At 46.6% G+C, this 26330-nt stretch overlaps 1 protein-coding gene across 1 annotated transcript in view; it reads right to left on the bottom strand.

The window, feature by feature from the left end:
* PGAP3 (post-GPI attachment to proteins phospholipase 3) overlaps positions 1-9430 on the bottom strand; it is a 29332-nt gene extending 19902 nt beyond the window's left edge. The window contains exons 1-5 of the mRNA XM_040436558.1: positions 9224-9430; positions 3967-4064; positions 2309-2461; positions 2163-2225; positions 1974-2035 (exon numbers count right to left, since the gene is read on the bottom strand). Of these exons, the coding sequence (XP_040292492.1) occupies positions 1974-2035; positions 2163-2225; positions 2309-2461; positions 3967-4064; positions 9224-9389 (542 nt within the window). The 5' untranslated portion in view covers positions 9390-9430. The remainder of the gene's footprint in view (positions 1-1973; positions 2036-2162; positions 2226-2308; positions 2462-3966; positions 4065-9223) is intronic.
* Between the last annotated feature and the right edge of the window lie 16900 nt (positions 9431-26330).

Below are 26330 nucleotides of genomic sequence, written 5' to 3'. Positions count from 1 at the left end.
TTTTGTAAAAGAACCCCCCCCCCCCCCCCCCCCCCTCCCGACTAAGGTGGATTATTACTCCCATAGCCAGGATATTTGCGCTTTAGAATATTGTACAGCTTTGTCTGGGGACTGTGGACAAGTTTCTACAGACTTGGTCCTGTTGGGATCTCCATCACGAAGAGCTCCGCTTATAACGAAGGAGAGAACTCCTAGCTACCCGTTTCCTTTCTCCCCCCCCCCTCCTTTCCTTCTTTGGTTTCCCCGTTTCTTTTAGTTTTTACCCCTATCTACATAGACTATAGATCGATTCTATTAATTTTCTCTAACAGCTGTTAATATGTTATCTTATATTTTGGATACATTACCAAAGACATGTTGTCTGTGAAAGATTTTGCTTCATATTCTGATACTTGGATAATGAAAAATAATATTCAATAAACAAAGTAAAAACTAACATATGAGACAGACTCATTACATGCAAAGCGAGATATTCCAAGCCTTTGCTATAATTTGGATGATTATGGCTTACAGCTTATGAAACCCCAAAGTCACAATCTCAGGTCCCCTTTGCTCAGGGGGTATGGATTAATTAGCTGACTAGAGGGTGACACTTTGAGCCTAGAATATGGAACCTTTTCACAATATTCTAATTTTAAGTTGCATTACCGAAGTAAATGGACTTTTGCACGATATTCTAATTTTTTGAAGTTTCAACTGTACCTTATGTCTGTGAGCCAAAACACGGATTGGAGCCTCCACAATCACTGATGGAAATCACTGATCAAAACACGGATGTGTGAATGAGGCTTAAGAATTTGGCAGAGAGTGACTGAAATTAAGTGGGGATGACTAATGAGGAAGTTAACAAACGAGAGAGTAAGAGTGTACACCAGGGGAAAGTACTGTAGCAGAGGGAGGCAGCAGACAAGCTACACAGGGATTGTAGAGTGTAATGGCACAGACCAAGACAGCACACACAAAACCCAATAAAAACCATATGAGAAAGGGGGAGCAGGTAGGAAGAAGCACTCGAGGTCTCTTTCAGCGGGATATTTCCTGACTTTAGAACAGACAGCACCTGGACTGAACACTGACCCATTCAATTTGATGGATATCTGCACGTGAGCGGTTTTCCATACAGACCATCCGTCTGTGCCGAGAAGATCGCTGTATGCACCATCTTGCTCCGATTTTGCCACAGGACTCATTCACTCAAGTGAATGGCTCGGCAAGAAAAACAGATGGCACAGAGGCACCATTCCATGTGTGGTCCGTTTCCACACGTGCTCATGGTCCTGGAGTTTCCCATCGTCCGTCTAAAAGAGGCCTAAGGCTAGTTTCAAATGAGCATGTCCTCCATGTGTGAGCATGATTCCCTGTTATGGACACTGCTAGTTTTTCAGAAACACATGGCATTATACGGATTTATAATGCTGTGTGTCTCTGCGCGGTCTTATTTCTACAGAATTAGGGCTCATTCAGACGGAAAGGGTGTGGACCCATTCATTTAAACAGGGGAGCAAAAGACGCGTACAGCACACAGTGTGCTGTCCGCATCCGTGGTTTCGATCTGCGGCCCCGTAAAAAAGATAGACCATGTCCTATTCTTGTCCGCAATCGTGGACAAGAATAGGCATTTCTATCAGTGCCGGAAAATGCAGAACGCACACGGCCGGTATCCGTGTTTTGCAAAAGACTACGGTCGTGTAAATGCGCCCTTATGCTGACATAATCTGCTCAGTATAATTCAGTAGACACAGGTCAGGCAGAGACACACAGCATTATAAATCAGTATAATGCCGGGCGTTTTTGAGAAACGAGCAGTGTCCATAACAGGGAATCATGCTCATACACGGAGTGTGATTTCCGCACAGGACACGCACGTCTGAAAGAACCCTAAGTGAGGCAATATAAGAAAGGGCAAAGCAGCACGCATTGGAGAAGAAATATTGTATAGAAGGCAGGATTTTTTCTGCACTTCCTAGACTCACCTCATACAGCAAAGGTAGATGGAGTGCAGAATGACTGCCGAGGCACAGAAGTAGTCCATTTTCTGTGGGGACAGACAGTGAATGTGGCAGAGGCTACACTGACAGATGGACACTGTATGCATGCATGAGCAGATCTGTGCAAGCAATCATTTCTTTACGGCGCAAATCCCATTTCCTTCCACTGTTTACCTCAGTAATCGCAGTGTCTCTGGTGTGGAAAATGGTGGACCAGAACCAGGCATTTATGGAGACCTGAGTAAACACATCAAGTTTACATTAAATCCATCACTTCAGATGTAAGGGGTTTTGGCAGTGGTGCCACATCTGGTACCTACCATAGCAAAATTGAGGCATGTTTGGTACATTGGGCACGTGGCGGGAACCGAGGATCGGTAACGCTTCAGCATCACAAGAATTGCAATGCCATTAAGGAAGGAGGCCAGGGCAGATGCTGGCTCCTGGAAAAACAGGAATCGGGAGAACGGCCACTGCAAAAGAAAAAAAATGAAAAAAAACATTTGTATTTAATGGTCTGAAACCACTTGATTTCTACCTATTAACTAAGAATTGCAATCCACATTACAGGAGTTCTCCGATTTTAAGAAAAAAAAAACATAAAAAAAACAAAACACAGCAACAATGTTTCTACCGTACAAGGAGTATGTCCCCAATCATTATTGTACTACATGCTCTTTCCGCCTCCATGTCCCATGCTGTTTGTTGACATCTCGATGCTGTGGGGCAAGTAAGTGGCTTCAGCGTCATACTGAAACTACATTTCCCAGCATGCACTGGGGTGCTCTGCGCCAGGTATCACCTTTCACTTCCTTGGTCAGGGCAGGTGCTGTTTTTAGATGCCGATATATGTAGATCCAGGTATTGTGTGCTGGGTCTGTGCTTCAGCATTCCCCACAGCGCGTCACTGCTGACGTTCAATCGTCAGGGCTGAGGACCATGTGATCTGTAGACGTGGCTTCAGCATTGAATGATCAAAACAGTGCTGGTGGGGCCAAGTGACTGCTGCGGAGAGCTCAGAACGAGGCTTGAATCAGTACAAGATGATATAAGTGGGACAGTGGAACTCGGATTCTGGAATACCCCTTTGAGGGAAACGTAGCTAAACTCACCAAGTTGGATCAGCCAACTATCTAGTGTGTATGGGGGGAGTACAGACTACCCTGAAGGCAGATGTTGTGGGAAAGAAAGACTGAGCATTTCGACGTGCCTGATCCTTGGTTCCTACAGACAGAAACAAAGGTCGACTTATCTCAGCAATGTTTCCAGTCAGACTACGGCTGACCATAAACATAAGATAATAAGAGCTGAAATAAATGGCCTTCAGACTTTTCCACGACACCAGATCTAGTGGGAAAGAGAGCTCAGCCATGCTGGATTACCCACAAGCGGCTGCCAGCAGGAGCCTAGTCTTCTCCCAAGCCAAGCGTGCACGTTTATGGTAGAGTGGGATAAAAAGGTTGATTTAAAATTAAAGGGGTTTTTCCATCTCAACATCTGAGACATATCACTAAGATGACATTGCTGTGAGTCCCACCTCTGGGACCTGCTCCTATCTCCAGAACAGGGCCCCTGCACATGCGCAGCATCCTCTCTATTCAATGTTATGGGACTGCCGAAAATAGCTGAGCTCTGCTGCCTTCAGAAGTCCCAAAGCAGTGAATGGAGGGCAGCTGGACAAGCGCGGGCACCTCTCCATTCACCACTAGGGGGCTGCTGGAAAGATGCGACACAATACAGCTCTCGGCTATTTTTTTTAACTCCCACAGTGGTGAAAGGAGGGTGACTGGGCTTGCTCTCCCTTTACTTCGGGGGCCCCATTCCCCAGAGGTGGTCCCTGCACCTATGTCACACTTGTGGCATATCCTAGCAATATGCCACAAATCTTGAGATTAGAAAACTCCTTTAATTCCTGGTCATGGCTTTCAGCATATTGTGCAGCCTACAAATCCTATTGCAGTCTTGTCCCAGAACTTACCTTGCCATGAAATTGGGGCACAGCATATCCTTCTCTGATATACAGGGACACAGTGTCCCACATACACTGATACCTGCAGTCATCCAGGCAAACCCATCCTGTAGACAAAGGAAAATGGAGAACTCAATCCACATGAAACCACAATTTGGAAAAACAGAACTTTACAGGAGCTTCCCATCTCACAACAAGGACTCCAACTAACAAAAGAGTCCAGATTAACCCTTCCTTCCCACAACTAAAAATAATGATAACTAATGTTATTTTTAAAGCCTAAAATGATTACCTGCTAATGACTTTCCTCAGACTGCTTTTAAACTCCAGCTCCATTGGGGCAGAGCTGTAATCTGTGACTTCAGTGTCTGAGACCCCCCCCCCTTCCCCCCGTCTCATCATTGTAAGACTGGAGGCGTGTTTTAGACTACAAGACACCTTTAGGAAATAGAAGGTTGACTAAAATACCACTGATCAGATGTCAGGCATTAGTGTGAAGTAGGCCTGCACGATATATCGCCAAAGAAATCGTATCGCCATAATAGACGATTGCGATATGTCGATTTGGCCAACCCAAAAATGCTGCGATTACCTACAATGATACAGGGCTGCTGAAAAGCGCGGTTGGCGGGTGTATCAACAGAGGGAGGAGGGGCTGGGGGCCGGCATCTGGATTAGGAATGACAGCGGGGACAGGTGCAGTCCCTGTATTCCATTGCACCGGCCCCGCTCACTGTTGTATAATCTTATCTAACCTGTAGGCATTGTTAAAATATAATAATGTGTAATCCAGCTGTATTACTTACAACAAGTTCCGTAGCAGGGAGGAGGCAGGCCGGGAGGGCGGGCGGTGCGTCACTCACTACGTCATGCACCTGCGCTGCCCACTTTATGAATGCAGCAGGCGGCGCAGGCGCGTGACGTAGTGAGTGACGCGCCGCCCACCCTCCCGGCCTGCCTCCTCCCTGCTACGGAACTTGTTGTAAGTAATACAGCTGGATTACACATTATTATATTTTAACAATGCCTACAGGTTAGATAAGATTATACAACAGTGAGCGGGGCCGGTGCAATAGAGTACAGGGACTGCACCGGTCCCCGCTGTCATTCCTAATCCAGATGCCAGCCTCCACCCCCTGTATTGGGGGTCATTCACACTGCAGGGACACTGTTATGGGAGGGATCTGTGGATGGCACATAGCATAAGATACTATATATGTGCCATCCACAGATCCCCTCCATAACAGTGCCATCCACAGCAAATAGACCTCTAGCACAATTCCCTTAAAATATCGCATCGCATATCGTTATCACAATTTTTAGGGCCCTAATCGCAATCGCACAAAATTCCCATATCGTGCAGCCCTAGTGTGAAGCTATAATGCTAGGAGAATAAGATATATATCGCAAAAATCCACGGCACTCCTTAAAAGTGAAAAATGTGCTATTTATTCACACGTCATACAGCAACGTTTCGGTTCTCTTTTGCCTCGTTTCCACTGAGCGGATCGGTTCAGTACGGTACGGTTCGCTATTTTGGGTGTTTCCACTATGAAAGCGATCCATACAAGCGAACCGTACCGCACCATTCAGGGTCCTGCTTCAGATGTAGGGCCATAGAAAAATGGAACGGTTAGGGCGGAGCTACTTGCGTCACACAATACATTCTCCTGATTGGTGGCCTGAATAACGTCAAACGTAAGCGCAACATAAACACCACGCCGCCATTACTATAGATAATAGGAGAAGGATGCCTGCAAACAACAGCAAGCTGTGGTCGTCTCAGGAACTATCCACTTTTTTAACTAACTGCCTACGCATTTTTTTCTAAACCACGTATGGACCCGGCAGCCCGAGTTGCAGTGGAAACGCTCACCTAAATAGACCGGACCATTAAAAGTCTTCCAAACTGTGCCGACCCGAACCGATCCTCTCAGTGGAAACGAGGCATTTCAGAACCTTTCTCCAGCCACTTGGCTTGAGAAAGGTTCTGAGAGAGAACCGAAACGTTGCTGTATGACGTGTGTGAATAAATAGCACATTTTTCACTTTTAAGGAGTGCCGTGCATTTTTGCGACTTGTCTACTACCCAGAATCGAGGAGTTACCGCTGGCACCCATTTTACAGTTGGCAAAGGAGTGCTGCCCTACTTTTCATTATATATATATATATATATATTGTACTGACAGCTGGAGATCCTGCTGTTAGGGTTTGTAAAGTGAATACATCGGCTCCCCCAAAGAGCAGACTATCACTGCAGGCTCTGCCTTTCTTGACTGATGGAGCTGCTGCCCCTGCAGGGCGTTCATTACCTGCTTCATGAAGATGTCACTTCCCATCCGCCCCCTGCTGTTACTTCCAGCAGTGTCTTCTTGTATAGGTCACATAGATCCCACTAAGGCCTCATGTACATGAACATATTTTCTTTCCGTGTCCGTTCCATTTTCTGTGGACCGTATACGGAACCATTCATTTCAATGGGTCCGCAAAATAAAACAGACCACAAAATACATATGGTAGTGTGCATGAGCCCTAAGGTGGACAAGGATTTAGCCTAGGGCAGACCGTTCTGGTGATTCTCGTGGAGCCTCTGCTGTTAAGGGGGTGTGCAGTACTGACAACCTCACCCATACCCTCAGCTAGGGCACACAGCCTTCCCACTCCTCTATTAACCAGAGCCGAGAGTGCCTGTCACTGGTATACAGGGCACCGCTCTGGTATGGGGCACTGTGGCAGGGCTCCGATCTCTCTGCTACAGTCATGTGAAAAAATTAGGACACCCTTTGAAAGCATGTGGTTTTTTGTAACATTTTTAATAAATGGTTATTTCATCTCCGTTTCAACAATACAGAGAGATTAAAGTAATCCAACTAAACAAAGAAAACTGAAGAAAAGTCTTTTCAAGATCTTCTGTAAATGTCATTCTACAAAAATGCCTATTCTAACTGAGGAAAAAGATAGGACACCCTCACATGTATTCCCTCTTAAATTGGCTCAGATCTCACACAGGTATATCACACCAGGTGCACATAATTAGTAGATCGTTACTCTGCATGTTGAATGAGGCTTGCCCTATTTAAACCTCAGACATTTAGTTTGGTGTGCTCCTGACTGTTGAAGTGAGAGTGAGCACCATGGTGAGAGCAAAAGAGCTGTCAGAGGACTTCAGAAAAAAGATTGTAGCAGCCTATGAGTCTGGGAAGGGATTTAAAAAGATCTCAAAAGATTTTGAAATCAGCCATTCCACTGTCCGGAAGATAGTCTACAAGTGGAGGGCTTTCAAAACAACTGCCAACATGCCCAGGACTGGTCGCCCCAGCAAGTTCACCCCAAGAGCAGACCGCAAGATGCTAAAAGAGGTATCAAAAAACCCTAAAGTGTCATCTCGAGAACTACAGCAGGCTCTGGCTACTGTTGATGTAGAAGTACATGCCTCTACAATCAGAAAGAGACTGTACAAGTTTAACTTGCATGGGAGGTGTGCAAGGAGGAAACCTTTGCTTTCCAAGAGAAACATCGAGGCCAGACTGACATTTGCCAGCGATAAAGTTGACAAAGACCAGGACTTCTGGAATAATGTTCTTTGGACAGATGAGTCCAAAATTGCATTATTTGGACACAACAGCAGAGGACATGTTTGGCGTAAACCAAACACAGCATTCCAAGAAAAGAACCTCATACCAACTGTGAAGCATGGAGGTGGAAGTGTCATGGTTTGGGGCTGCTTTGCTGCAGCAGGACCTGGTCAGCTCACCATCATAGAATCCACGATGAATTCTACTGTGTATCAGAAGGTGCTTGAAGAACATGTGAGACCATCAGTTAGAAAATTAAAGCTGAAGCGGAACTGGACCATGCAACATGACAATGACCCAAAACATACTAGTAAATCAACCAAAGATTGGCTGAAAAAGAAGAAATGGAGAGTCCTGGAATGGCCAAGTCAAAGTCCAGATTTGAATCCCATTGAGATGCTGTGGGGTGACTTGAAAAGGGCTGTACGTGCAAGAAACCCCTCAAACATCTCACAGCTGAAAAAGTTCTGCATTGAGGAGTGGGGTAAAATTTCCTCAGACCGATGTCGAAGACTGGTAGATGGCTACAAGAACCGTCTCACTGCAGTTATTTCAGCCAAAGGAGGTAACACTCGCTATTAGGGGCAAGGGTGTCCTATCTTTTTCCTCAGTTAGAATAGGCATTTTTGTAGAATGACATTTACAGAAGATCTTGAAAAGACTTTTCTTCAGTTTTCTTTGTTTAGTCGGATTACTTTAATCTCTCTGTATTGTTGAAACGGAGATGAAATAACCATTTATTAAAAATGTTACAAAAAACCACATGCTTTCAAAGGGTGTCCTAATTTTTTCACAAGACTGTATATGGTGCTCTGTGGCTGGCACTTCACCCCTTCAGTGTTACAGTGGAGTACTGTTCATGGTACTTTACCTATGTTATATGGGTCAGTGACTGTTGCTGGCACACAGCGCTCATCTTTATATGGTGCAACTGGCACTTTCCATCCCCACTGCTGTAATGACTGTGGCTGGCACTATACCTCACATTGTTATACTGACGGTGGCTGGCACTATACCCCACACTGTTATACAGGGCACTGACTGTGGCTGGCACTATACTTCTATTATATGGGGCACTGACTGTGGCTGGCACTATACCTGTTATATGGGGCACTGGATGTGGCTGGCACTATACTTCTATTATATGGGGCACTGACTGTGGCTGGCACTATACCTGTTATATGGGGCACTGGATGTGGCTGGCACTATACCTCAATGTTATCTGGGGCACAGGATGTGGCTGGCACTATACTTCTATTATATGGGGCACTGACTGTGGCTGGCACTATACCCGTTATATGGGGCACTGACTGTGGCTGGCACTATACCCGTTATATGGGGCACTGGATGTGGCTGGCACTATACCTCAATGTTATATGGGGCACAGGATGTGGCTGGCACTATACTATGGGGCACTGATTATGGCATGGAACAATGTGGCTGGCACTATACCCTACACTCATACAGGTTTCTGACTGTGGCTGGCACTATACTTCTATTATATGGGGCACTGACTGTGGCTGGCACTATACCTGTTATATGGGGCACTGACTGTGGCTCTATTCTGTGGGATGAGACACTGTGGCTGGAACTTGAGTGTTATGTTGGACACTGCAGCTGGCACTCCACTGGGCACCATTTCCCAGCCGCCGCCCCTCCCCGCCTGGAGATGTCACTCGTGCTCCTCTCACCAGTCATCCTCATGTACAGGGGCTGCTCAGCCCGGAAATCCTGCAGTCCGGCCCCGGTGCAGTTCCTCTGCTCGCAGGCTGAGACACATTCCCGGTACACAGGCTCCCGGTCACCCCGAGAAGCAAGTGCCACCCCGGCCAGGAGCAATACAAGCAACGGGGCCATGACCGGAAAACCGGCACTTCCGCCTCTGAAGCTGCGTTCGCTCGTCAACATTGTCCTCCCGGAAACAGAGACCAGCGCGAAGGTGCCGGGGGACACCGAACGGCTGCCGCCTCCACTAAGGGGTTAAATGGACACTAGCTCTGATTATTAGTTACTATTATTTATAGTAATTATATGTCTTAATATAATACTTACAGCACCAATTATATGTGCAATAGTAATATAATAGTAGTAATTAGAGATGAGCGAAGTTCAGGTTATGAAATTCGTTTACAGGTGAATTGCGTTAGGTTACTTTTACTTTAGAGTTTTCAATTCCGCTATTGAGATCCGTCATAGGATCTCAATAGCGGAAGAAAACGCTTCAGTTTTGTCAATGGGGACAAAACTGAACGAAACGGAATGCTCCAAAATGCATTCCGTTCGGTTTGGTTGCGCTCCCATCGCAGACAGAAAAATGCTACAAGCAGCGTTTTTCTGTCCGCGATGTGGTGTTGAGCAAGACGGATCCGTCCGAACACACAATGTAATGGGGACGGATGCGTTTTATCTGGCACAATAGAAAACTGATCCGTCCCCCATTGATTTTCAATGGTGTTCAAGACGGATCCGTCATGGCTATAGAAGACATAATACAAACGGATGAGTTCTGAACGGATGCATGCGGTTGTATTATTGTAACGGAAGCGTTTTTGCACATCCGCAAAAACCGCTAATGTGAAAGTAGCCTTATGGATTCCGTTACCACGGACCATAACGCAATTCCGTGATGGAATGCATAATGGAATGCCTTTAGAGCCATTCCATTATTCATTCTGTCATAATAGAAGTCTATGGGCTGCAAAACGGATCCGTCCCGTTTCCGTTACGCAGTGGAGTCCTCTCCTGCATAACGGAAACAGGACGGATCTGTTTTGCAGCCCATAGACTTCTATAAAGACGGAATGAATAACGGAATGCCTCTAAAGGCATTCCGTTATGCATTCCATCACAGAGTTGCGTTATGGTCCGTGGTAACGAAATCCATAACGCAATTCACTTTTTACCAGTAAACGAAGTGTGAACGAATTTTATAACCTGAAATTCACTCATCTCTAATGTATATAATAAGAATAAAAAATACAATCATGTAACACGTATAACTTTATTAACCGCCTCCGGACCGCCTAACGCAGGATCGCGTTCCGGAGGCGGCAGCTGCAGACAGAGTCACGCATATATGCGTCATCTCGCGAGACGCGACATTTCCTGTGAACGCGCGCACACCGGCGCGCGCGTTCACAGGATCGGAAGGTGAGCGAGTGGATCTCCAGCCTGCCAGCGGCGATCGTTCGCTGGCAGGCTGTAGATGCGTTTTTTTTAACCCCTAACAGGTATATTAGACGCTGTTTTGATAACAGAGTCTAATATACCTGCTACCTGGTCCTCTGGTGGTCCCTTTTGCTTGGATCGACCACCAGAGGACACAGGCAGCTCAGTAATAAGTAGCACCAAACACCACTACACTACACCCCCCCCTGTCACTTATTAACCCCTGATCACCCCATATAGACTCCCTGATCACCCCCCTGTCATTGATCACCCCCCTGTCATTGATCACCCCTTTGTAAGGTTCCATTCAGACGTCCGTATGTTTTTTACGGATCCACAAATACATGGATCGGATCCGCAAAACACATACGGACGTCTGAATGGAGCCTTACAGGGGGGTGATCAATGACAGGGGGGTGATCACCCCATATAGACTCCCTGATCACCCCCCTGTCATTGATCACCCCCCTGTCATTGATCACCCCCCTGTAAGGCTCCATTCAGACGTCCGTATGTTTTTTACGGATCCACGGATACATGGATCGGATCCGCAAAACACATACAGACGTCTGAATGGAGCCTTACAGGGGGGTGATCACTCCATATAGACTCCCTGATCACCCCCCTGTCATTGATCACCCCCCTGTAAGGCTCCATTCAGACGTTCGTATGTTTTTTACGGATACATGGATCGGATCCGCAAAACACATACAGACGTCTGAATGGAGCCTTACAGGGGGGTGATCAATGACAGGGGGGTGATCACCCCATATAGACTCCCTGATCACCCCCCTGTCATTGATCACCCCCCTGTAAGGCTCCATTCAGACGTCCGTATGTTTTTTACGGATCCACGGATACATGGATCGGATCCGCAAAACACATACAGACGTCTGAATGGAGCCTTACAGGAAGGTGATCACTCCATATAGACTCCCTGATCACCCCCCTGTAAGGCTCCATTCAGACGTTCGTATGTTTTTTACGGATACATGGATCGGATCCGCAGAACACATACGGACGTCTGAATGGAGCCTTACAGGGGGGGGATCAATGACAGGGGGGTGATCACCCCATATAGACTCCCTGATCACCCCCCTGTCATTGATCAGCCCCCTGTAAGGCTCCATTTAGACGTCCGGATGTTTTTTACGGATCCACTGATACATGGATCGGATCCGCAAAACACATACGGACGTCAGAATGGAGCCTTACAGGGGGGTGATCAATGACAGGGGGGTGATCACCCCATATAGACTCCCTGATCACCCCCCTGTCATTGATCACCCCCCTGTAAGGCTCCATTCAGACGTCCGTATGTTTTTTACAGATCCACGGATACATGGATCGGATCCGCAAAACACATACGGACATCTGAATGGAGCCTTACAGGGGGGTGATCAATGACAGGGGGGTGATTACCCCATACACACTCCCTGATCACCCCCAGACATTTTTTTGGCACAAGTTAGCGGAAATTTATTTATCTATTTATTATTTTTTTTTCTTACAAAGTCTCATATTCCACTAACTTGTGACAAAAAATAAAACCTCACATGAACTCACCATACCCCTCACGGAATACAAATGCGTAAAATTTTTTAGACATTTATATTCCAGACTTCTTCTCACGCTTTAGGGCCGCTAAAATGCCAGGGCATATAAATACCCCACATGTGACCCCATTTCGGAAAGAAGACACCCCAAGGTATTCCGTGAGGGGCATATTGAGTCCATGAAAGATTGAAATTTTTTTCCCAAGTTAGCGGAAAGGGAGACTTTGTGAGAAAAAAAAAAAATCAATTTCCGCTAACTTGTGGCAAAAAAAATGAACTCGCCATGCCCCTCATTGAATACCTTGGGGTGTCTTCTTTCCAAAATGGGGTCACATGTGGGGTATTTATACTGCCCAGGCATTTTAGGGGCCCTAAAGCGTGAGAAGAAGTCTGGGAACCAAATGTCTAAAAATGCCCTCATAAAAGGAATTTGGGCCCCTTTGCGCATCTAGGCTGCAAAAAAGTGTCACAGATGTGGTATCTCCGTACTCAGGAGAAGTTGGGCAATGTGTTTTGGGGTGTCATTTTACATATACCCATGCTGGGTGAGATAAATATCTTGGTCAAATGCCAACTTTGTATAAAAAAAATAGGAAAACTTGTCTTTTGCCGAGATATTTCTCTCACCCAGCATGGGTATATGTAAAATGACACCCCAAAACACATTGCCCAACTTCTCCTGAGTACGGCTATACCAGATGTGTGACACTTTTTTGCAGCCTAGGTGGGCAAAGGGGCCCACATTCCAAAGAGCACCTTTAGGATTTCACAGGTCATTTTTTACACATTTTGATTTCAAACTACTTACCACACATTAGGGCCCCTAGAATGCCAGGGCAGTATAACTACCCCACAAGTGACCCCATTTTGGAAAGAAGACACCCCAAGGTATTTCGTGATGGGCATAGTGAGTTCATGGAAGTTTTTATTTTTTGTCACAAGTTAGTGGAATATGAGACTTTGTAAGAAAAAAAAAAAATCATAATTTTCCGCTAACTTGTGACAAAAAATAAAAAGTTCTATGAACTCACTATGCCCATCAGCGAATACCTTAGGGTGTCTACTTTCCGAAATGGGGTCATTTGTGGGGTGTTTGTACTGTCTGGGCATTGTAGAACCTCAGGAAACATGGCAGGTGCTCAGAAAGTCAGAGCTGCTTCAAAAAGCGGAAATTCACATTTTTGTACCATAGTTTGTAAACGCTATAACTTTTACCCAAACCATATTTTTTTTTACCCAAACATTTTTTTTTTATCAAAGACATGTAGAACAATAAATTTAGAGAAAAATTTATATATGGATGTCGTTTTTTTAAAAAAAAATTACAACTGAAAGTGAAAAATGTCATTTTTTGCAAAAATTTCGTTAAATTTCGATTAATAACAAAAAAAGTAAAAATGTCAGCAGCAATCAAATACCACCAAATGAAAGCTCTATTAGTGAGAAGAAAAGGAGTTGCATGACCGAGCAATAAACAGTGAAAGTAGTGTAGTGCAGAAGTGTAAAAAGTGGCCTGGTCATTAAGGGGGTTTAAGCTAGGGGGGCTGAGGTGCTTAATACTAGCAGCAACAAATACACTACTCACAAAAAGTTGGGGATATTTAACTTATGGGTAACATTTCAGGATTAACCTAAAATGAACTCTAACCTTTACAGGTGAACTTAAAGGGAACCTGTCACCTGGATTTTGTGTATAGAGCTGAGGACATGGGTTGCTAGATGGCCGCTAGCACATCCGCAATATCCAGTCCCCATAGCTCTGTGTGCTTTATTGTGTAAAAAAAACTATTTGATACATATGCAAATTAACCTGAGATGAGTCCAGCGTGAAGGAGCCCAGCACAGCCCCGCATCCTAAGAATCTCCTCCTTGCTCCCCGACGTCAGAAAGACAGAGCGCCGTAATCTCGAGATGTGCGAGCTAGCGCATGCGCAGTGTCGTCATAATGTTCCTTCCCTGTGCTGGCATCAGCCTCAGGGAAGGAACTGCGTATGCACTAGCTCGCGCATTGCGAGATTACAGCGCTCTGGCTTTCTGATGTCGGGGAGCAAGGAGGAGATTCTGAGGATGCGGGGCGGTGCTGGGCTCCTTCACGCTGGACTCATCTCACGTACAGGACTCATCTCAGGTTAATTTGCATATGTATCAAATCGCTTTTTTTACACAATAAAAGCACACAGAGCTATGGGGACTGGGTATTGCGGATGTGCTAGTGGTCATCTAGCAACCCATGTCCTCAGCTCCATACACAAAATCCCGGTGACAGGTTCCCTTTAACATGACATTCTCTAAACTTTTGAATGCACATGGTAGGGCTCCAGATGGCGACCAAAATGGTCGCAAATGCGACCTAGAATTGCTAAATGGCTAGCCATTTGCGCCTAGATCTGCCGCTGCTGCTCTGCCACTTTCACAAACTGACATGGCACGCGCTGCTTTCAGCGCGTGCCATGTTCTTCTCCACAGCACAGGGGACCGCTGCCACCAATGGGCTGATAGCAGGGAGGAGGAGGGGAGGGGCTGTGGCCACTGCGCCACCAATGAATATCGTTTATGCTTAATAAAAACGCAGGCTGCGCTGTGGGTGCCGGACATATCCCATACCCGGCACCCAGCCTCTGCGCGCTGCGATCCGCCAATATTAACCCCTCAGGTGCGGCACCTGAGGGGTTAATAGCGGCGGATCGCAGCGCGCAGTCATAGAAGCTGGGTGCCGGGTATGGGATATGTCCGGCACCCGCAACCTGCGTTTGTATTAAGCATAAACGATATTCATTGGTGGCGCAGTGCACCGCACCCCTTCCCCCAACACTAAGTATTATAAACGGAAAATGCAGTGGGGGGACTCAACCCCCCACACTAAGTATTATAAATCAGAATCATTGGTGGCGCTGTGCACCCCCAACCCCTCCCCCACCCTCAAGTATTATAATCATTGATGGTGCAGTGCGCCCCCAACCCCCCAAGTATTATCATTGATGGCAGTGGCAGTTCCGATCGGAGCCCCAGCAGTGTAAGCCTGGGGCTCTGATCGGTTACCATGGCAGTCAGGACGCTACTGAAGCCCTGGCTGCCATAGTCGGCTCCCTGCTGCTGTGTGTACTATGTACAGGGCAGCAGGGAGAGTGTGAAGTCCTATTCACCCTGATAGAGCTCTATCAGGGTGAATAGGACAAGGGATGAAATATCCCAGGCTCTAGCCCCTAAGGGGGAAAATAGGTATTAAATAAAAAGTAAAAAAAAAAGAAAAGTAAAAAAAAAAAAACACCAAATCACCCCCTTGCCCAATTTTACATATAAAATATATAAACAATAAAAAAAAATTACATATTGCCACGCCCGAAAAAGTGCAAACTATTAAAATATTTAAAAATATCTCCTATGCGGTGAACGCCATAACAGAAAAAAAAAAATCCAATTTGGCATTTTTTTGTTACCTTGTCCGACAAAAATTAGGTTAGGACTGTTCTATTATGGTCCGGACGTTCCATAAAATCTGGAATGCGCGTGGCTTTTTTGGTGCTTTATTTTTTTCACGTGGTATTGAGTATCGCAATACTTTTTTATGGTATCGAAATCGAGTAAAAATTTTGGTATCGTGAGCCTGTAGAGAACTTAACATAGACACCAAGTCCATTCAAGATCAGTTGGCGGAAATAGTTTGCACCTGGATTTTCAATCCTCCTCATAGTTCCCACATGGGGGGCTCCTGGGAGAGAATGATCGGCATCTCAGGCAACATCTTAAATTCTATGTTGATAGATGTTAACTCGTCTAGACTCACACATGAGACTCTAGTCACCCTTCTCGCTGAAGTTTCGGCCATTATCAATTCAAGACCCCTTGTGCCAGTGTCTATGGATCCTGAAACACCAGCCATACTGACTCCGGCTATTCTACTTACCCAAAAAACTGAAAATACGCTAATACCTAGTGGAGAATTTACTCATGCTAACATCTACCAAAAACGCTGGAAACGTGTACAATACCTAGCAGATTACTTCTGGAACAGGTGGCGAAAGGAGTACCTCAGTATTCTTCAAGGAATGACTGAAAGACTATTCTGACCAATGAAGGCGTGTGTAAATGTGTGTGTGTGTGCAGTACTTTTAATCTTCCTTAGGATTGATATGTTGGGTACTGTTCATCCTGAAAGTGATATCTTTTTCTTCTGTCCCAAACTTGGGTCATGAGGAACTGTTATGATTGATCCCATGTATTTGATTTGTACTGGACTCAATTGATGATTGTCTGTATTTGATGTGTTTGTTATGCTTTTTGCTAAATTAATGAATAAAAAAGATACTATTAAAAAAAAGTATTCTTCAAGGAAGAAGAATATGGCAACGCAACAAACCAAACTTGAAGGAAGGTGACCTCGTATTGATGAAAGAGCAACAAAGCGAAAGGATTGACTGGCCTATCGGATTAATTTCAAAGGTTTTCCCTAGCAAGGATGGCAAGGTCGGAAGGTGGAGTTGAAGATCTTCAGGAAGGGCGAGCTTAAAACGTTCTCAAGACCAATTAACAAACTTATTTTAATATTACCCATCGAGAACGTCCATGCTGGGTGAACAGGACTGTATCTAGCTTCGCAGATCTTCTCCATTCCAAGTTGGAAAAGAGGACTAAACTATGTTTTGCATTCTAACATGTTTTTTACAGGTTGTTTTTATATTTTATGGACATTCGTCGTAGTGAAATCCCCGAAGTGAATTTCAGACGGGGAGTGTGCTGTTCTTTCCAAATTGAATTCATACACTGTATTATTATCTCTTCTTTTACTATGTTGATTCTATGTATTGTTCTCTGCTGCCATCTGCTGGCCGGAATTCGTATGCTGCACGCCTTGTTCGTGTTATTAAAGTTTTTCTCTGCTGGGCGTGGTTTTAACAGCCTTGGTCCTTGTCACTTCCTGTAGCCATTTTTCATTGCTGCATTCCTGTGTTACTGGAGACACACACCTTGGCTTGTGAAGGCATCAGTTTTTGACTAGCAGTTAGGGCTCTTTCACACCTGCGTTCTTTTCTTCCGGCATAGAGTTCCGTCGTCGGGGCTCTATGCCGGAAGAATCCTGATCAGTTTTATCCTAATGCATTCTGAATGGAGAGAAATCCGTTCAGGATGCATCAGGATGTCTTCAGTTCCGGAACGGAACGTTTTTTGGCCGGAGAAAATACCGCAGCATGCTGCGTTTTTTGCTCCGGCCAAAAATCCTGAAGACTTGCCGCAAGGCCGGATCCGGAATTAATGCCCATTGAAAGGCATTGATCCGGATCCGGCCTTAAGCTAAACGTCGTTTCGGCGCATTGCCAGAGCCGACATTTAGCTTTTTCTGAATGGTTACCATGGCTGCCGGGACGCTAAAGTCCTGGCAGCCATGGTAAAGTGTAGCGGGGGAGCAGCATACTTACCGTCCGTGCGGCTCCCGGGGCACTCCAGAGTGACGTCAGGGCGCCCCAAGCGCATGGATCACGTGATCGCATGGATCACGTCATCCATGCGCATGGGGCGCTCTGACGTCATTCTGGAGCGCCCCGGGAGCCGCACGGACTGTAAGTATACCGCTCCCCGCTCCTACTATGGCAACCAGGACTTTAATAGCGTCCTGGCTGCCATAGTAACACTGAACGCAATTTGAAGACGGCTCCGTCTTCAAATGCTTTCAGTACACTTGCGTTTTTCCGGATCCGGCGTGTAATTCCGGCAAGTGGAGTACACGCCGGATCCGGACAACGCAAGTGTGAAAGAGGCCTAGCCTCAGGAAAGACATCCACATGACAGCATCTACTCTGCTACTGCATCACTGTATTGCATCACCGTATGTCGCTGCTTTGGATCAAATAAACCCACGTTTGATTGCATCCTCATGTCTACGTCTGGATCCATCTAACCTGAGCATCTGCCGGTCCGGTCTGCTCCACTGCTTGGATACGAAGGTAGGACAGTCACACAGTCATTATCAGTTACACCTTCATTCGCCTTCATGTGGGGACAGAACAGTCAAAAACTGCCTTAAAGCCTTATACCCCAGTCAATATCTGTCTCAATGTCCAATGTCCGGCTACAGATTCCCTCAGAGCCCAGTACCACACTCAGGAACCTCCCTTGCAACAGGCCCACTCGCAGCAAATCTGCCCGGCAACAGTGCATGTCCCACAAGCCGAAGGGGAAGCACGGCGTGTCCGCAGTAGATATATTCTCGCCTGGAGGTCCTCCACTACTCGCCAAGCAATTTTCTACATCCTATATTAACCCTTGCTTGCATGATATAAGAACTGTTCACGCACGTGGGGCCTCCCTCAAACCAAAACCCTGCAATTCACTCAAAACACTTTAGGAACCTCATCGGGGTGCCTCATCTGAGCCGCACTGCAATTTTCAGCCCCCAATTCAAAAGTTAATTTTCTTAAAGAGACAGCGCACCTTAAATCAAAATGGCTGAAAAGGACCTCGTACAGTTCCCCAGTGATGAAGTAAAGCAAATGCAACCTGATACTGATCATTATGAAGAGCTGGAGGTAGAACCCACACTTCCAGCAGACCAAGTCACGCGACCAAGGCGCTCTCTCAAACCAACTATAAAGATCACGGAAAATTATCACACCAGGAAAGATGAGCTATGTGACAACCTGGAAGAGCTATGGGAACGAGTTTCCTCCCTCATATAAGGACTTAAGTCCTCCTCAGGCGATGCCACCAGTTTACAAGTTGCCATCGGGCGGCTGAACGCAGCCCATGAAAGATACAAGAGACCGGCCACAAGGTATAAAACCTTTCTAAAAGACTCTAATATTGAAGAAGCCCCGTCAGAATTGCGCAAGGCAGAATCAATAAACAGACAAAGAGACGCCATGGTGCTGGATGCTAAAGATAAAGTGGAACTCTGCATCTCTCATTTGCAAGAAACTAGATCACACAGATCGCATTCATCCAAACATTCCTCGCGGTCCTACAGATCATCATGCTCAAGAAGCTCCGCCCTGAGCGACAGTTTACTAGAGGCCCGCATAAATGCAGAGCAATCCAAAGTGAGGAGTTCCTTCACCGAAAAAGAAGTCCTTGCGAGGGCAGAAGCACAGACGGCGGCCAAGAGGGCTGAAGCGGAGGCGGCGGCCAAGAGGGCCGAAGCAGAGGCCAAGAGGGCCGAAGCAGAGGCCAAGAGGGCAGAAGCGGAGGCAGAAGCCAAGAAGCAGAGGCTCGAATAAAGATCCTTGAATCAGAGAGGAAAGAGGAAATTGCATTAGCAAAAGTAAGACTACTTGAGCATACATTGAGCCAAGGCCTTGATTCAGTCTGCTTGCCACCAGAGGAGAAAGACGATCCAGTTGATCGCACCAACGACTATGTACTGAAACAGTTATCTGCACCACCCCCAGTGTGCAGTACTGTCCAAGCCAACAACACTGAAACCTCCAAGTCAGCTCTACCTGCAGTGCCAGCGATACCCACAGCACCCGAGCAATCCAATAACAGTTGCCCAGACGCGTCCTCTGAAGGACAGTTATTATAGCAAGATGGCTACCAGGTGTCTCCTGGCCTACCTCCACAGCTCAAGCAGCAGTCATCAGAATCTACAGAGGCTAGACCACAGCTCAACCCTGCAGCAACATCATTCTACCCGGAAGCACCTCACCCTTTCACGCCACGCAGCCTATACGCCCCAGGGGCATCACAAGTTGTCATGGCAACAAGCAGTGAGAAATCAGATATGTCTAAGTTTGCCAGGTTTATGGTGAGCAGAGAGCTAATTAACACCAGTCTCTCAAAATTTGATGACCGTGCGGAGAGCTACAGAGCCTGGAAGGCAACCTTCAAAGCCGCCATCGCCAACCTCAACCTAACCACAGAGCAGGAGCTCGACCTCTTGATCAATTGGCTGGGCCCAGGCTCTACAAATCGCATCAAGAGCCTTAGAACTGTCTATGTGGGACAAACAGAGGCAGGTCTCGCTGCAGCCTGGCAGAGACTTGGCAGTGCAGAAGCAATAGAGAAAGCACTATTCAGGAGACTGCAGAACGTCCCCAAGATCAGTCTAAAGGATGTCCATAAGTTTCAGGATTTAAGTGATTTGCTCATGGAACTGGAGCTTGCCAAAAGAGACCCTCGTCTGTCCGGGCTGTGCTACCTGGATACGGCCCATGGGGTGAACCCAATTGTCGTGAAGTTACCATACAGCCTGCAAGAGAAGTGGGCGGCATCAGTCTCAAGGTACAAAAGCGTGCATGACGTCACTTTTCCTCCATTTATTCATTTCTGTAGGTTCATCGATGAACAGTCCCAGATGAGGAATGACCCCAGCCTCGACTTCCTGGAGTTCAATACTACAGCCTCAGTGACACCATCATCAAGGTATGAAAGTATTGTACATAAACACAGAGACTTTAAGAGCAGCGTGAATGTTAGAAAGACTAACCTACCATCATCTGCAGTACCCACTGGTAGACAGTACACTACCTCATCAGGAGACAAGGCCTTCAATCGTGAATGTCCCATTCATAAAAAAACACACTCACTGAACAAATGCAGAGGATTTAGATCCAAAACCATACAGGAGCGCAAGAAAGTCCTCACCGAGCTTGGGGTATGCTTCAGGTGCTGCGCTTCATTGGAGCACGTGGCTAAGGACTGTAAATCCATCATCAAGTGTGAGGAGTGTCATAGTGAAAGACATGCCTCAGCTATGCACCCAACTCCACTCACAAGGGATTCACCTGCTGCTGTCACCACCAGTCCTGCTCAAAGTCATGGCGGGGAGCCCCAGAACCACGCTAACACAGCTACTGCTGTTTCCTGCTCATGCTTGGACGTATGTGGGGAGGGCCAGAGTGAGAAATGTTGTGCCCGCATATGCCTAATCAAGGTCTACCCGGAGGGGCTACCAGAAAAGGCAGTAAAAATGTATGCCATCATTGACGACCAAAGAAACCGCTCCCTAGCAGGACCTAAATTCTTTGAAGCCTTTGGAATAAAGGGACCGTCAGAACCCTACATCTTAAACACCTGCTCGGGTCGCATAGAGACTAGCGTCAGGAGGGCACAAGGATTCATTGCTTGTTCCGTCAGTGGGAATACGGAAATACATCTACTGACACTGATCAAATGCGATCAAATACCCAACCATAAGGATGAAATTCCTACCCCGGAAGCTGTATTTCACCAACCACACCTAAGGCACCTAGCCAACGTTATCCCACCTATGGACAACAACGCCGAGATTCTACTCCTGCTTGGCAGAGACAATCTAAGGGTACACAAGGTGCGTCAACAGTGTAATGGTCCTGACTATGCACCATACGCCCAGAGACTGGACTTGGGATGGGTAGTCATAGGAAATGTATGCTTGGATCAACCAAGAATCCGCTCTTTCAAAACGTACGTGCGTGGAGATGGAGATGAAAGAGAAGCCTGCAGACCTCATAAAACCACCCCACGACATTCCTCCCTTCTTTGCTGACAACTTGGGAAGATTAGTCTTTCACACAAGCAAGGATGATGATAAAATAGCTTTGTCAGTAGAGGACAGAGAATATATCAAGATAATGGACAACGAGTTCCTTAAAGATGAAACCAATCACTGGGTTTCTCCATTACCCTTCCGAGCTACCAGGGTGAGACTCCCGAACAATAGGGAACAAGCTCTGTCTAGATTTAACTCTCTTCAGCGTACCGTGAACAGTAAGCCTGAGATGAGAGAACACATTGTTGCCTTTATTGACAAAATATTCCGCAACAACAATGCAGAACCAGCTCCATCCTTAGGGAAGAACGACGAGTGCTGGTACTTGCCTTCATTTGGAGTGTATCACCCACAGAAACCTAATCAAATTAGGGTTGTTTTCGACTCAAGCGCCAAACATCAAGGTGTATCTTTTAATGATGTCCTTCTCACAGGTCCTAATCTGACGAATAACCTAGTTGGAGTGCTGATGAGGTTCAGAAAAGAGCTCGTTGCCATCACCACTGACATTGAGCAGATGTTCCACTGTTTCGTAGTCAGAGAGGACCACCGGAATTTCCTCAGGTTTCTGTGGTACAAGAATAATGACACCAACGCAAAGATGGCAGAATATCGAATGAGGGTACACGTATTTGGAAACAGCCCTTCACCTGCCGTGGCAACTTACGGCCTTCGGCGAACTGCATTAGACGGAGAATCCAAGTACGGTAAAGACGCCAGAGACTTTGTAGAAAAGGACTTCTACGTAGACGATGGACTCAAATCACTACCGACTGAGGAAGCGGCTATCGATCTGCTCAAGAGGACTCAAAGTATGTTGTACCAAGCTAAACTTAGACTACACAAAATTGTTTCAAACAGCCTGGTCGTTATGAGGGCCTTTGAATCAGGCGATCATGCACCAGGATTCAAGGACATTAAGGACATCAAGGACTGGACAGTCCACCTGTGCAGAGGAGCTTGGGCCTCAGATGGGATCTCTTGGCTGACTCCTTCGGTTTTCAGATAAGTTGTGCAGACAAGCCATTCACAAAACGAGGTGTCCTATCAGTGGTAAACAGCCTTTTTGACCCGCTCGGATTTGTAGCGCCCATCACCATACAAGGTAAATCTCTACTGAGACAGTTTTCTGAAACAGTCAAGGATTGGGATACTCCACTTCCCTCCGAGAAAGAGCAAAAATGGGAAGCCTGGAAGCGATCCTTGTGTGCCTTGGAAGAGATCTACATCCCGAGATGTTATATTAAAACCTCTCTTTCCTCTAGCATAAAGAAAGAACTCCACGTGTTCTCGGACGCCTCCACGGAGGCCATCGCAGCGGTTGCCTATCTGAAGGTGACAGAACCCAACAACCAAAATCACGTTGGATTCGTCTTTGGTAAGGCTAAGTTAGCCCCCAAGCCCGATCATACTATTCCCAGACTGGAACTTTGTGGGACAGTGTTGGCAGTGGAGATTGCGGATTTCATATAACAAGAACTGGGTGTCGACATAGCTGAAGTACAGTATTATACTGACAGTAAGGTCGTTTTAGGTTACATCCACAATCGGACCAAGCGATTTTATGTGTATGTTAGTAACCACATAGAGAGAATCAGGAGGTCCTCCAAACCTGAACAATGGCAATATGTACCATCCGAACTTAATCCAGCAGATCATGCCACTAGGCCTATGTCTATAGGTTCCTTTACTAACTCTACTTGGCTTACAGGTCCAGAGTTTCTGCTTGGAGAGGCGGACGAATGTGTACAGGAAGTTTTCAGCATCCAGGATCCGGATAACGATCCAGAAATCCACGCTGAAGTTAGTGCATGTCACGGGGTTCCGAAGGTGCACTCGGTCCCCCATTGCCCGCAGAACTGTTGCTTAGCTTTTGGAATAAGGTTCTGTGTTTGACCTCATTCCCAGGGCGGCTTTACTAGCTGGGTGGCTCCCTGCTCCTAGTCTGCCTTGAGCGCCGAGCTGATCACTCGGTGCTCGACTGGTTGGTCTGTCGGTCATGTGACGCTGGCCACCTCACATGACCCTCACTCCCCACTATAAATACAGGCAGCCTGCTGGCTACAGGTTGCCTGTTAATTTCTAGGTTCCTGGATATTTGTTGGACTGCTGAATACTTACCTGATCCTGTTCCCTGACCATCCTTTTGCCTGATCCTCCTGTACTGCGCTTCCGTCCTGGTATTGTGACCTCGGCTCCCACCTGACTACTCTCTTAGGACTCCTCTTGTACTTCTCTGCTCTCCTGGTATTTATGACCCTGGCTTCTCCTGACAATTCTCTGCTTGCTCCATTTGTACTTTGCAGCTTTCCTGGTATTGACTCGGTCCGTTCACGTCCTGTTGTTTGTCTGTCTGTCATCCCTGCACCTACTCCAAGTTAGGGATTGCCGTCCAGTTGTCCCCTGTCATTAGGACTCGCGAGGCAAGTAGGCAGGGCCAGGGGTAAGGGTGGAGCGCAGTGGTCACTTCCCTCCCCCCTGTGTGTGTGTGTACGCGACCGTTACAGATTAACAGGCCCAATAACCACTGTATTATGAATCCTCTGGTGACCCTGACTGACCATATCTCTAATCTGACGCAGAGGGTGCAGGAGTTAGGGGAAAAACTCAGTTCTTTTGAGTTAGGGCAAGGTTCTTCCACTCCTCAGGCCTCCAGTCCGCATTTTGAGCCCCAGATTAAGCTCCCAGAACCCTTTTCTGGAGACCGGAGGAAGTTTCTCTCTTTTAAGGAGAGTTGCAAACTTTACTTTCGTTTGCGCCCCGTGTCCTCTGGCCCCGAGAGTCAACGCGTGGGCATTATAATTTCCCGATTACAGGGTGATCCCCAGGACTGGGCGTTCTCTTTACCTGCTGGCACCAGTTGATTATATTCTGTGGAGGGGTTCTTTCAGGCCTTGGGTACCCTCTATGATGAACCAGACAGGGCTCTAGTAGCCGAGACGGCTCTAAAGGCACTGGTTCAGGGCAATTTACCAGCGGAGGATTATTGCACCCAATTCAGAAGGTGGTGTGTCCCCTCAGGATGGAACGAACCAGCCCTGAAGAGTCAGTTCAGGTCAGGTCTGTCTGATAAATTAAAGGATCTTCTGGTCAGTTATAAACTTCCAGAGACCTTAGAAGAGATGATGACCCTTGTTGTCCGACTTGACCGACGGGTTAGAGAGAGACGACAGGAACAACAGTTCTCTTCCCAGATGGTGGTCCAGCCAGAGGCCTATCCCAGAGACAATGCTGAGGTCTCCACCGAGGAACCCATGCAGGTTGGCATGACCCGAGGGAATCTTCGCCGCAGACGTGGAGAATGCTTTTACTGTGGAGATCCTGACCATTGGATCAACCAGTGTCCTAAGAAGGTCCTCTCTGTCAAGTCTCCTAAGACAAGGCAACCTAAAGACCAGGTACACCCTGAATTTTCTAAATGTAAGCTTTCGGTACCCATTACGATTTCTCTGGGAGTAGATAAATGGCCGGGTAAGGCCTTTATTGATTCTGGCTCAGCGGCTAGCTTTATTGACTCTGAGTATGCTGTAAGATTGGGTATTCCTATGGTTGCCTTACCAACTCCTATCCATGTCATGGCTATTGATGCTACTCCTCTTATTGGTGGTACGGTGAGCTTATGTACCTCGGAGATTTCTCTAACCGTGGGTGTGTGCCACTCAGAGAGATGTTCGCTTCTAGTCCTGGAGAACCTACCTGCTGAGGTGGTACTAGGGTTGCCTTGGCTCCGACTACATAACCCCACTATAGATTGGTCCAATGGGGAGTTGGTGAGATGGGGGCCTAAGTGTGACTCGTGCTTGTCCGTGGTACAGGCTGGGGTCTCAGTAAAGTCTGATACTTTACCCTCTGTTGTTAGAGAATATTCTGATGTATTCTCATCACCAACCCCGGAGGTTCTACCCCCCCATAGACCTTATGATTGTACCATAGAGCTAGTAGAGGGGGCCAAGTTTCCTAAAGGACGAATTTATAATCTTTCTATGCCCGAACGCAAGGCCATGGAAGATTATATTTTAAAGGGCATATTAGACCTTCTGTCTCTCCTATGGGGGCGGGGTTTTTCTTCGTTAAGAAAAAAGATGGTGGTCTTAGGCCATGTATCGATTACCGGAGATTAAATAAAATCACTGTCCAGAATAGATACTCCCTCCCATTGATTCCGGATTTATTTAACCAGGTTCTGGGGGCAACCTGGTTTTCCAAAATTGACCTGAAAGGGGCATACAATCTAATCCGAATCAAGGAGGGAGACGAATGGAAGACGGCGTTCAATACTCCGGTAGGACACTTTGAATATCAAGTGATGCCTTTTGGTCTCAGCAATGCCCCAGCTGTGTTCCAAAACTTCATGACTGACATTCTTAGGGAGTACTTAGGTAAATTTGTTATTGTCTATCTTGACGACATTTTAATATTCTCTCCTGACTTCGAATCCCATGTGTCTCATGTTAAACAAGTATTAGAGGTGTTGAGGGAGAATCAGCTATCAGCTAAACAAGAGAAATGTGTCTTTGGTGTACAGGAGATTCTGTTTCTAGGGCATGTTCTGACTCCTCACGCCTTCAAGATGGATCCTGGTAAGGTACTAGCAATTAAGGAATGGGTAAGACC

Source organism: Bufo bufo, chromosome 6 (genome assembly GCF_905171765.1).
Source record: "Bufo bufo chromosome 6, aBufBuf1.1, whole genome shotgun sequence".
Taxonomy (NCBI): domain Eukaryota; kingdom Metazoa; phylum Chordata; class Amphibia; order Anura; family Bufonidae; genus Bufo; species Bufo bufo.
Note: the sequence above shows the minus strand (reverse complement) of the source record. Positions and strands in the feature narration are given on the sequence as shown.